Raw genomic sequence first — 12,343 nt, forward strand, 5'->3', positions numbered from 1 at the left:
GACTTGCCAAAGGTAAGCTCATGATAGAGGGAGGCCTCCGAGATGGCTTGTCTGGTTTCAAAGCCAATCCTGGTTTCTCCACCTACACTAACACAGCCCAGCAGTGCCTGGCATTTGAGGCAGAAGGAATGGCAAGAAAAGCACTAAAAGTCTGCTTTCTTCTGACCTTTTCTGGGAGAAAGTTAAAAAAAAAAGCAGGTGGAGACTCAGTGTATTGAGCCATGGGAAATGCACCAGGCAAAGGGCCTCTGCGCAGGAGACCAAGCTCAGCCAATGAGCTGACACTTATTTCCACTTAATTATGATCTATCTTTAGGTTCTGATGATCCTGAAATTCTGTCTTAGGTTGATCAAGATGAATATGTCAGTGCACCATGATATGCATTGCTGCTTACATGGACACAGGTGAGCAACGTTCTAGAACAGTGTGTTACTGCACAGACCAGGATATGCCACAGTATAGACTGAATAACTCTATGTGTATTCATAATCTTCCCTGAGGATAGGGGTGGCCCTCCTATCTCTGTACACATATGGATGTTACCAGTACTCTCTTTTATTTCTGTCTCTAGAGTTCCAATTAAGGACACACCTCTCCTCCATTCTCCTCACTCCTACTTCTCTCTCCCTTTTGAATTCAGCTGACCTGGGATGTGGGCCCAAGGTTGTCCTAACAAGTACCACTTGATCCTGATATCACCCCCTTATTCCATGTCTCCAGCAGACTACATCTAAAATTTCCCAACTGCTAGTTCCCTATGTCCCCATTTTCCTTTATGCTTCCCCCAAATCTTTGATCAATGATCATTTTCTCAATGAGGCCTTCCATGATGGCTGTCACCACCCCTATTCTGCTTCTCACCTTGTAACATACTAGTAATAATTTACTTATGTGCTATGTCCACTATGTATTTGTCTCCTCCTGCTAGCATGCAAACTCCTCAAAGGTAGGGATCTTTGTCTCTTTTTTAAATGGTATATCCAATGTATCTAGAACAATGTCTAGCACATAGTGGGTGCTCAATAAATATTGTTGAATGAGCAAGTCCATTTTTTCAGGTGGCCTAAGCTTTCAGAAACAGCTTGAGTAGGTCATAAAGAAACAGAGGCTATGAATTGCATGTCACTGCCCCTCAAGAGGCTTTCACTGGGTCACATCTAACATCATGCCTTCAACTTCTATGAAGCATCAATATAAGGATTAGAGAAGCAATATTTTTGGTTCTTATAAATATTGTCAACTCTGTGATTTGGTGTCATTTTTTAAAAAAAGAATTATTTTAGAAGTTAGAATTAAAGATAGGTTCACTTCCACTTTGTTTTCTGATTTAAAAACTTCCCAACTCATCTTACAATCTTTTTGTCATGGCTTCCAGGAAGATCAGAGGTATACTTAGTTGCCGAAAGCATTGACCAGCTTGCCTCAGCTTCTAGTTGGAGTTATTTGCCCTTGTTTTATCTGTTTATCTATCCATCTGTCTATCTATTATCTATATTCATCATTGTCTATCTGTCTGTCTGTATTAGTTTCTAGGGATGCTATAACAAATTACTATAAACTAGATGGCTCAGAACAACAGAAATTGATTCTCTAACAGTTTAGGAGGCCAAAAGTCTGAAATCAATGTGTCAGCATGGTTGCTTCCTTCTGGAGGCTCTGAGGTCTGAGGGAGAATCTATTTTATGCCTCTCTCCTAGTTTCTGATAGTTTCTGGCAATTCTTAGCATTCCTTGGCTTGTAGCTACTTACTCCAATCACAAGGCCTTCTCTTCACATGACTTCCTTATGAGGATACCAGTCATGGGACTTAGGACGCACCCAAATACAGCGTGGCCTCATCTTTACTTAATTAACTACCTTTTCAAAGACCTTGTTTCCAAATAAGGTCGTGTTCTGAAGTTCTGGGTAGACACGAAATTTGGGTGGGCATTATTCATCCCAATACACTACTAATGTCACTTCTGATTCTTCTTTTACCTTCTGCTCCCCAACTTCTTCTCAGGTATGTTGTTCAGTCTCTCTTATTCATTTATTCCATGATTATTTATTGAGGGCCTCCTATACGCAAGGCATTGAGAACGCAATTGTAAACAAAGCCTTTGCCCACTCCCCCAGAGCTCTTACTGTATAATGAAGAAGAGATATGCTAAAAAATAACAATTTGATTAAATGTATATTTAAAAATAGTGAAATTTATAAATTATGACAAGTGCTATGAAATAATATGAGGTATATGAGATTATAAAGGGAGATATGATTTTTACTGGTCAAGGATTATCAGGGTTTGAGGAAGGGGGATTTTATTTTTATTATTTTATTTAAAAAATTTATTGTTAATTATTATGGGTACATAATGGTCACATATACTTATAGAGTACATGTGATATTTTGACAGAGGCATATCATGTGAGTTAATCAAATCAGGGTAATTGGAGTATCTATCACCTCAAGCATTTATCATCTCTTTGTTTTAGGAACATTTCAATTCCACTCTTTCAGTTAATTTAAAGTATATGCTCCAACTTATTGTTGACTATAGTCACTTTGTTGTGCTATCAAGTATTGTTCATTCTATCTATCTAACTATATTTTTGTACTCATTAACTATCCCCACTTTATCCTCTCCTCCCTGCGACCCTTCTCAGCCTCTGGTAACCATTATTCCATTCTCTGTCTCCATGAGATCAATTGTTTTTAATATTTAGCTCTCACATATGAGTGAGAACATGAGAGATTTGTCTTTCTGTGCTTGGCTTATCTCACTTAGCATAATGTTCCATCCAGATTTCATTCTTTTTTATGGATATATAACATTCCATTGTGTATATGTACTACAACTTCTTTATCCATTCATCCAAATCTTTTTTTTTTTTTTTTTCTTTTATCCTGGAAACTGAAATGGAACATTCATCCAAATCTTGATTCTAAATCTTGGCTATTGTGAATAGTGCTGCACTAAATAGGAGAGTGCAGATGTCTTTTTGAAGAAGGGATATTTTAGCTGGAAGTTTATAATGTGAAGGCTTTAGCTGAACAAATGTCAGAGGGGAGAGTTTTGAGGAAGAGGGGGCAACAGCATGTGCAGAGCCCCCAAGGTAGGAAGCCACTGATGTATCCCCATCTACAAGGCCCATTGTGGTGGGGCTGTAATGAGCCAGGAGGAAAGTGGCATGAGATGAGGCTGGGGCAGGTCCCACAGGGTATTGTAGGCCATGCCAACATTTCAGATTTTGTCCTGATTAACATGGGAGGCCATTGCAGGCTTCTGAGCAGAATAATGGTCTGCTATGTGGAAAACAAATTGGAGGAAGGCAGGAGTGAAAACAGAGAGGCTAGTTAGGAGACTTTTGTAGTGGTCCAGGTGAGAGATGATGACTTATACTAGAGTGATGACAGTGGAGATGACAGTAAATGGACATATTTGAGGCATGTTTCATAGGAGGAAAAGATATGGCTTGCTGATAGAGCCGAAGGTGAAGTGTGGGAGGCATTAAGGCTCCCTGCCATTTTCTGGAATGAGTAACTAGATGGCCAGAGGTGCCATTACCAAGATGTGAAGCACAGGAGGAAAAGCAGATTTAGGAGGGAAGATCAAGAGTTCAGCTTTTGAAAAGATATATTTGAGATGCCTATAGGTTATTCAAGTGGAGATGTCAAATAGGAATACCTTCCTATATGATCTGGAGCTCAGAAGAAGAGGCTGTGTTGAAATACAAATTTGTGAGTTCTTAGCAAACAGAATCTATTTGAAGATACTATTTTTGGCTTTAAGTTTTTTTTTTAATGTTAGGATGACCTTGTATAAGTTTATTTGGCTTCTCTTTTTAACCCTTTGCACTCACTTGCTTTTTTCTCATTATCTATTCGACATTATCCACACTTGACATCCGAATGTAAAGGGTTAAACATCTGAGCCTGTTTCTGAGTATACCTTTCAGTCTCCTATTTTAATCATTCAATTTCTGCCTTATTTTGTAGATTTACTTCTAATCACGTTGTAAAGGCAGAATATTGCAACCAAAAGAAGCATATTCTGAATATTTGTGTGCCTTTGGCATATCACTTCGTACCTCTGTGTAATAGTTTCCCAACTGTTAAAGAAGGGAATTTGTTGTTTTCAGTTTTCTAAAAAAATCTATGGTTCTGTAATCTAAGAAGTACTAGTTAAAGTGTGTCTGTTTTTCTAAACTTATGGAGGATTTATCCCTAGATAGTCACCATTGGGAATTTAGCAAAGCATTGGTTATATATTGAAGGATATCTTGACATACACATCACAACCAGCAATTAATGATTAAAACAAACACTGTTAATGTTGACGTCAGACACTATTGCTGTAATTCAGAACAGCCTTTCTTCTGTATTTGTGAATATCGGTTGTGGGGAAAAGTAGGAATTTAGACATTAACTCATCAAAATAGCATCACATTTACATCAAAGACAAACTCACTGCAAATTCCTATAGGAATGAGTACTTTTCAGGTGAAGTGAAAAGTAATCCAAGTATCATGGAGAGTCTTAGTATTAATAAATGCAGTGGTCTGGAGTATGAGGCACAGGTATCAGCATTTCCTTATGTTCTTTAAGGTAGAGCTGTCAAAGTGTCAACATTATCAGCAGCATTTCCATACCTCAGTGACAGCGAAACTTCTCTTGCCACAGGGAACCACCTTGTACCACTTGTCATGCAGCACATCCATAAACCCATGTGACTTGTATTGACTGATTAGCTCGGATATGTTGGAGGTCAGTGGAGAGTTGGGTGGGAGACCAATGCCGTATCCTAGGAGAAAATACAATCTCAGATGAGTTTCTTACACTGTTCCTGAGAGGAGGTCACTGTATTTTGTACTTGGGTGATATTGCCATCATATCTGACAACAAGGGTATGGTGAGTTTTCATCATCTTTTCTTCAAAGGACTCAAAGATATGATTACTCTTAGATTGGCTGCATCTCTGAGTCAATGAGATGAGTATGAAAAGGAGAGGAATGGGTTGTGTGCAGTGTACTGGTGGAACATTTTATGTCAAGATCTTCTGCCCTTCCCTTCAAAGCATTTCTTAGAAGCATTCTTTGAGGTCTTTACCAGGGTTAGGATTCTCTATCCACTTCTCTCAGAATCCCTCCTCTGGACCTTCAGTACACAGAATTGGATTAATCATAATCTTTGGTTTATGAGATTATTTTATCACTGTTAACACATGAACTTCTTTTACTTTTTTTGATTTATTTTTGTATAATAAGACAATGTGAACATACAATACAGCATGAGAACTAAATTATCAACAAGAACATATAAGAACTAACTTCAATTGCCCAAAAAAAAACCAACTACCCCCAAACCTAAAGAAGTCTGGTAATATCAATTGTTGGAGAAGACATGGATCACTAAGACCATTTATATATTGCTTATTGGAATGCAAATTGATATAACCACTTTGGAAAACAGTTTGGTATTATTTTGTATAGTTGAACATTTACATACTTTAAGACCAATAATTCTGCTCCTAAGAACGTTCCCCAAGAACTGCTCCACAAGCATAGCAGACGACATGTACGAGAATGTTCTTAGACGTACTGTTCATAAAAGCAAAATTTGGCAACAACCCAAATTTTCTTTGGCAGGGGAATGGGTAAATAAATTGTGGAATATTTATATGGTTGGAATATTATATAATGAAAAATATATGAATTGGAACTAGATGTAATGATATGGATGACTCTTAGCAATATGCTATAGAGTGAAAAAAGGTCAGTCCCAGATGATTACTTGCAGCACGAATTCATTGTATAAATATTAACATATTCAAAACAATATGTTTTTAGGAATACATATATATGTGATAATACTATATTTAGAAAAAAAACAAGGATATGGTAAATTAAAGATCCAGGATAGTGGTTACTCAGGGCAAGGGAGGCAGGGGAAGGAATGGGGGAAGAGCACAAAGATAGAATTAATTTGTTGTCAGAGTATTTTTGGTTTTTTTGAGACAGAATCTTGCTCTCTGCCCTGGCTAGAGTGTGTTGGTGTCATCATAGCTCACTGCAGCCTCAAACTCCAGGGCTCAGGCTATCCTCCTGCCTCGGCCTCCTAAGTAGCTGGGACTACAGACACGTACCACCACACCCTGTTTATTTTTCTATTTTTTTGTAGAGATGGGGTCTTGCTCTTGCTCAGCCTGGTCTCAAACTCCTGAGCTCAAGCAATCCTTTTCCCTGGGCCTCCCAGAGTGCTAGGGAGGCACCGTGCCCAGCCTGTTGTCAGAGTTTTAATAGACAGCTTAGACTCTCTGTATCCTCACACTGTGTGGCTTTACTTGCTTTCCACAATGTTACTACACTGTTAATCTCTTTGGTGAGCCATGTCAAAGAGGCTAATTAACTACATTTTGTTTTTAGCTGTCGGATAGCATAGTGAATAAAAGATTTTTTGCCTTCAACATGATTGAGGAAGAAAAATTAAAAATGTGGTTAGTTCCTTTTTCACAGACAAAGATTAAAAGGCTGTCAAGGTTCCAAAGATACTTAATGGGAACAAATAACTCCTATAATTATTCTATCTTATAACTCAATTCCAAGAACATTGGTTTTTGATCCTTTTTTAATGCAGATACATAAATCTTTTTTTAGAACAATAACAAGGCTTGAGATGTGTGTATAACCAATAAAAGAGAAGAAATAAATAATGTGGAAAAATTTGGGGTTTTTATGAGTTGTATGTTTTTTCTTTCTTGATGATTTTGTTTGTTCCTTAACAATGGGGAGTCAAGGAAATGATGACAATGTCAAAAGCATGATTAGAATTTTCCATTCAGTGAGCTATTTTGAGTGCTTGTTTTGTGCCTAGTAGTTTTGGTTTGAAAGGAAAGACTGAAAATAAAAGACTTTGGATGGGCAGCTCTTTCTTCCACTGATGTTATCTTTAAATAACATTCTTTAAAGAATGGGTAACTTATTATAAGGAAGTAACCAGTTTTCTTTAGAAATTTATAATAAATGCTATTGACTATTCAACTGCATATACATTTATTCAGTACTTATTTACATGTCAGGCACAGTACTGGACACAAATATAATAATATTATATACCAAGTCACTGACTCACACATTCACTCATTTATTCATCCAACAAATATATCCTGAGGGACTGGGCACCGTGTTAAGTGGTCAAGATTTAGCAGTAACCAAGGCAGGTACGGTTTCTGCTGTCATGCAATGTATATTCTACTGGGAAGAGAGATACTAAACAATGCACAGAATAATGATTATTTATTATAATTGAGATAGGCTCCACAAGAAAGAAGACTGGTACATATAAGAATAAAGTGTAGGAGGACTTGGGACTATCTGGTAGGAGAGAGTTGATGGTCAGAATAATTAACCAGGTTGGCTGAATATTAATGTGTTTTTCTTCCTCAGGGCAGTAGTTTTCAACAACAAAAACTTCTAATATTTATTGAGGGCTTTGATACACTAAGTACTGCTCTATAAGAAACTTTTTACATACTTTACCCCATTTTGTTGATTATTCGCTAGAACAAGATTATTCGCTAGAACAAGATTATTTGCACATAGTTCAGTTAAATCATTCTGGGATTCTAATAATAAGAACTAGGACATACTGAGCTCTACTATGTGCCAGGCACTATTCCACATGCATCCCTACATGAACCTGTGCCAGAGTATGTATTACTTAGAGACAAAGATTGAATAAATAAACTGCCAAGATCACACAGCTGGTAGCTGGCAAAGCCAGCATTTGAAAGTAGGTCTGTTTGGTTCTAAATCCAATTCTGTCTCCACCATGTTCATTACAACATTCGACCAAGTCAAGGGAATACTTGACCTGTTTCCTCCCTTTTGATATGGGCCCCATTACTGTAGGCATATTGATGTAATCCCCCAAACTAGGTAATTGATTAAAAAAACCACAATCATCTAAACTGGTAGTTTGTTTTCAGCAGAAACAAGTATATATTATTCACAGATTTTATTTAAAAACTTTTCAGTAAGTTGTATAGATACAGTGTGAGAACTTGTATATGATTATATAGGTGAGGAAATTCATTAACAAGGACCCTCACGAATCATATTGTTTCTTCTAAAAAATTCTCTTAAATCTAATAATTCCAAACCATATTAGCATAATAATGGCAGACTTGTTTTCATTTGATAAACATTTATTGCTCACCCATTCATCTATCCATTAATTCCACAAACATGTGTTGAATGCTTATTCTGTGCCAGGCTCTCTGCCAAGTGTGATGGAAATTACCCAGTTGAATTAGACACAGCGCAGAATCCATCCATAAGAAGCTTAAGGTAGGAGGAGAGATGAGGGGGATGAGAGATGAGGGAGATGAGGTATACACAGACTATGTAACATGGGAGAAAGTTACATGATTTTTCTTGGAAAAAAAAGATGAGTGAGGCATACATTCAACAAAGGAAAAAATATAATGACTAGGACACAATGAGGAGAACAGATAAAACTGTGGAAGTTCAGAGGACTGAGAAATTGCTACCAGATGAGAGGATGAGAGAGGCAACTGGGGTGATTTTTGATAGTGGTATCTTTGGTAGATAAGACAAAACTACATGAAAAGGGAAGTTTTTTAAATTTTGAAATTCATACTTATGATAAGTCTACTTATTCTAAGAATAGAATTTTGGTACTACAACAAATGTATTAAAATTTCCTTAAGAATAAAACCTATGTTGAAATTATAGAGACATTTATAAAAAATTGCCATAAAGGAAATAATAAATATTAAATCATTCCACTCCATCATGTCTACGGTAATTTGTAGTTGACTGCTAAAAATAGATTACAACTCTTTTAAATTTTATATTTTAATACATATATCAAATATTGATATTTTAATGATTTCTAGCATTAATAATAACTACTATTAGCTAATTAAAACAATCTGTGCATACAGAATGAGGGGAAAAGTAGGAAAAGATTATGTGGTGATGAGAAGAGGCATTTGTTAAAAGATATAAAAATCCATTTTATTCAGAAACATAAAATAGTAAAATGTTCAGGTTTTTATTTCTGTCTTCTTTATCAGTTGCTTTCCAGATTTGCTCATGTTCATTGGTCAAAGAATTCTTATTTTTAAATTGCTGACTCAACTTAGCAGCCCGAGTTGCTTTCATTATCATTAGAAACGTGGCTTTGTAATAAAGACAGAGTTGACTATTTTGTGATTGATGGATGAAGCAAAATGGAATCCTTCAACCCCAAAGATGAAGGCATCAGGCACCCTGGAAATTGGATACAGCTTAATAGCCCAAGAGAACAATTTTCAGAATAGAATCCTGATCTCTTTCCCATGGATATATCAGCTTTACTCAACTAAAAGTGGTGGAAATATATTGAGGCTAGCAAATGTATAGTTAGAAATTCATAGACTGAAAGAATCTTCCTGAACTGTGGTTGGAAATAGATGTTTTGAAAATAAGATCTCAGATAGGGTTAAAAAGGCTTTAGGAGGAAAGATTTATTCAGTTTTGCAGTCTGTCCTTGGAGTACCATATTTAGCTGCTCTGAGACAATGGTTGAGAACATATTGTAATGGTTCCAACTAAAAAGGAGACTTTAAAAATGTATTTCCCTTATCCCCAGCACATCAAAGTGGAGAGAGAAATGTGTGGGAGAAGCTGAGACCTATGGAGGCTATCCTGGGAGAACTGTATAGTGAATTGGTCTCAATGTATTAATTCAATACACTGAATAATAATAAATTACTGAGCACTTCCCATGTGCCAGGCATGTTCCTACAGTATATGTTTTACATTGATTATTTTAGTTAATCCTACAACCTATCATAGATGCACTGTTTGTCTCCCTATTATGTAGAAGAGGAACAGGAAGAGCAGATTAAGTAACTTTGCAGTTAGCGACAGCAATTCTATTCTAACCCAAGCACTCAGACTCCTGAGCTACCATTCCAAGTGCTGTTTTAAGTAATTATTGGAAAGCATGTAAAAGAACACACTTAAAAATAGGCAAATGTCTTTGGCAGAAAGGTCAAAAGTCATTATTGTGCAGTTACATTACTCTTTTTCCTTGTTTGACCGTTATTGTCAGCTAACTCCGAAGCATACATTTGGGACGTGTATTGATTTATTTCAACACTTTATTCCTTCTACCCCCCCCCCCCAGCAATATGTATTTGTGTCTTGGTGTATGGTATTTAAATTTGACCAGAAATTTTCCACATGCTTTTGAATTCCTAATAGTTTTGGTTTGTTCTACCACATACTCTTTAGCATCAATGAATACTCAAGGAAGAATTTCAAACTAAGTGTGGAGCCACTCTCTCTCATTTGCCTTTCTTTTACTTTTTAAGTCCAATAAATGAAGAATGGTGAGATTAGAAGGGGTATTTAGTAGTTATCTGAGTATGTTCAGGTTTCTGTAACAAAATACCATAGACTGGGTGGCTTATGAACAAGAGAAATTTATTTTTATAATTCTGGAGGCTGGGAGATCCAAGATCAAGGTGCTGGCAGATATGGTGTCTGGTGAAGGCCAAAGCCTGATTTCTGGTTCATAGATGGCACCTTTTTGCTCTGTGTTCACATGCTGGAAAGAATGAATGAGCTCCTTGGACCTATTTTACAAGAGTATTAATTCTGTTTTATAAGAGCAAAGCCTTCGTGACCTAATCACCTCCCAAAAGGTCCTACCTCTAATTCCGTCACATTAGGAAGTAGTTTTCAACATATGATTTTTGGAAGGACACAAACATTCAGACCATAACAGTGTCAAACTGAGTAGGTATACTATCAATACTTTGTACAATGAAGGTACATTCAGTATGAAGGAATCATTGCACTCTGTTTCCTCTCCTGTCTAAATTGCTGAAATCATTTAAACCCTTGGGAAAGTATGTGCAAACTAAGAGAATGCTGTTGGTTAACTACATTAGTAAGTAAATTAGGTACTTATTTCAAATCCAACCTAATGAGTTATTTAATAGATAATACATTATTTATTACATAATTGTCATATGCCTAGCATTGTACTGGGCCCTGTGAAGAGGTACTGGTAGTCATATAAAACATTTCTGTAAGCTAAACGGGAAAAGTATTGTTCATAAACTGTTTTGATGATTTTGTTTTATACAGTCTAACTTAATAAAGTTCACATTTTAATAAATTCAAAAACTTAAATGTTGTTAAACGAAACCATACAATGTTTTCAAAATTTTCATTGAGAGAAATATTTCCCTGAAAATCTATGCGCTTAACATTTTTTTAAAAAGCAGCAATCAAGACTTTTGCTACTATCATCAATTAGCTAGTTTAATAAAAATAAAAAATACAAAAAATAAGACTTTTAATAGTATCTCTGTCACGTTATTGTGTATAACTTATAAGTATCCTCCCTTTGTAGGTTTATCGAGTTATGTTTTTAGTTGTGAACTTGTTGGCAGGCGCAGTTGCAAAGTAAATTTTCTGATTTGTACCCCATCATTTTGAGAATAAACCAACAATTATTTAACTCTCTCAGTTAAAATCTGCAGTTTTCCTGCTCCCTTGCAGGGAGAGCTCTTCCATGCGCCATTTTGTGCTTATCCCCTTTGAAAACAATGTGGTGTGTCTAGAGATGACGGGAACCGCAAGACACTAAGTAAGTCTCAGGAGCACAGATGGAAACATAAACAGGAAACCAGTGGGGAGTTAATTGTGTGGCATCTGGCACTGGGGTCTAGCAGAGGCAAACAAGCCATCTTACCACTGTCTTTTGACAAGATAGGGTTGCCCCCTGAAGACAAAGGTGGAAAATGGAGCCCCTCATTCTTCTGCCCTCTGCAGATGATTCATTGTTAGTAGCTACTAATAGCAGAAGGGACCTCAATTACCCAGTGGATCTAGGACAGAAATAAAATGTAACATCCCCAGATGCCACAAAAATTGGGAATTTTTCCATTGTTACATAAAAATGAGGTTATATCCTGAATGTCATTTGGTTTTCTAGCTTTTTCTTTTTCTGCTTTTGCTATCCCAGACTGTGGTCTTAATAGAAGACCACTACCACTGTCTCTCATCCTGAGTTCCATCCTTGGTTCAGGTGGGGGTCACGTTGCCTGGAGAGGAGACTGATTTCTCCTAGGAGAAGGCTCAGAGAAACAGCATCAGCTATTACAGTCTCATTTATCACAAAACAAAGACTAAAGTAAAAAATTCTGCTGAAGTGTTTAGGGGAGACAGAGACCAACTGTGGTTGGGAAATTGGAATCAGATTAGCCTTGATATCCTCGTTAACATACAGGAAAGTACAGATTTCTGGAAATAGGACTTGGGCACCCCCACGGGATTGTTT

General features: G+C 36.7%; 1 protein-coding gene across 1 annotated transcript in view; it reads right to left on the bottom strand.

Annotated features, from left to right (window-relative positions):
- The window catches only part of GRIN3A (glutamate ionotropic receptor NMDA type subunit 3A), a 154,403-nt gene that overhangs the window by 36,769 nt on the left and 105,291 nt on the right, over nucleotides 1-12,343 (bottom strand). The window contains exon 6 of the mRNA XM_012768941.2: nucleotides 4,633-4,784. Coding sequence (XP_012624395.2) covers nucleotides 4,633-4,784 — 152 coding nt within the window. The remainder of the gene's footprint in view (nucleotides 1-4,632; nucleotides 4,785-12,343) is intronic.

This window comes from Microcebus murinus, chromosome 12, assembly GCF_040939455.1.
Source record: "Microcebus murinus isolate Inina chromosome 12, M.murinus_Inina_mat1.0, whole genome shotgun sequence".
Lineage (NCBI taxonomy): Eukaryota > Metazoa > Chordata > Mammalia > Primates > Cheirogaleidae > Microcebus > Microcebus murinus.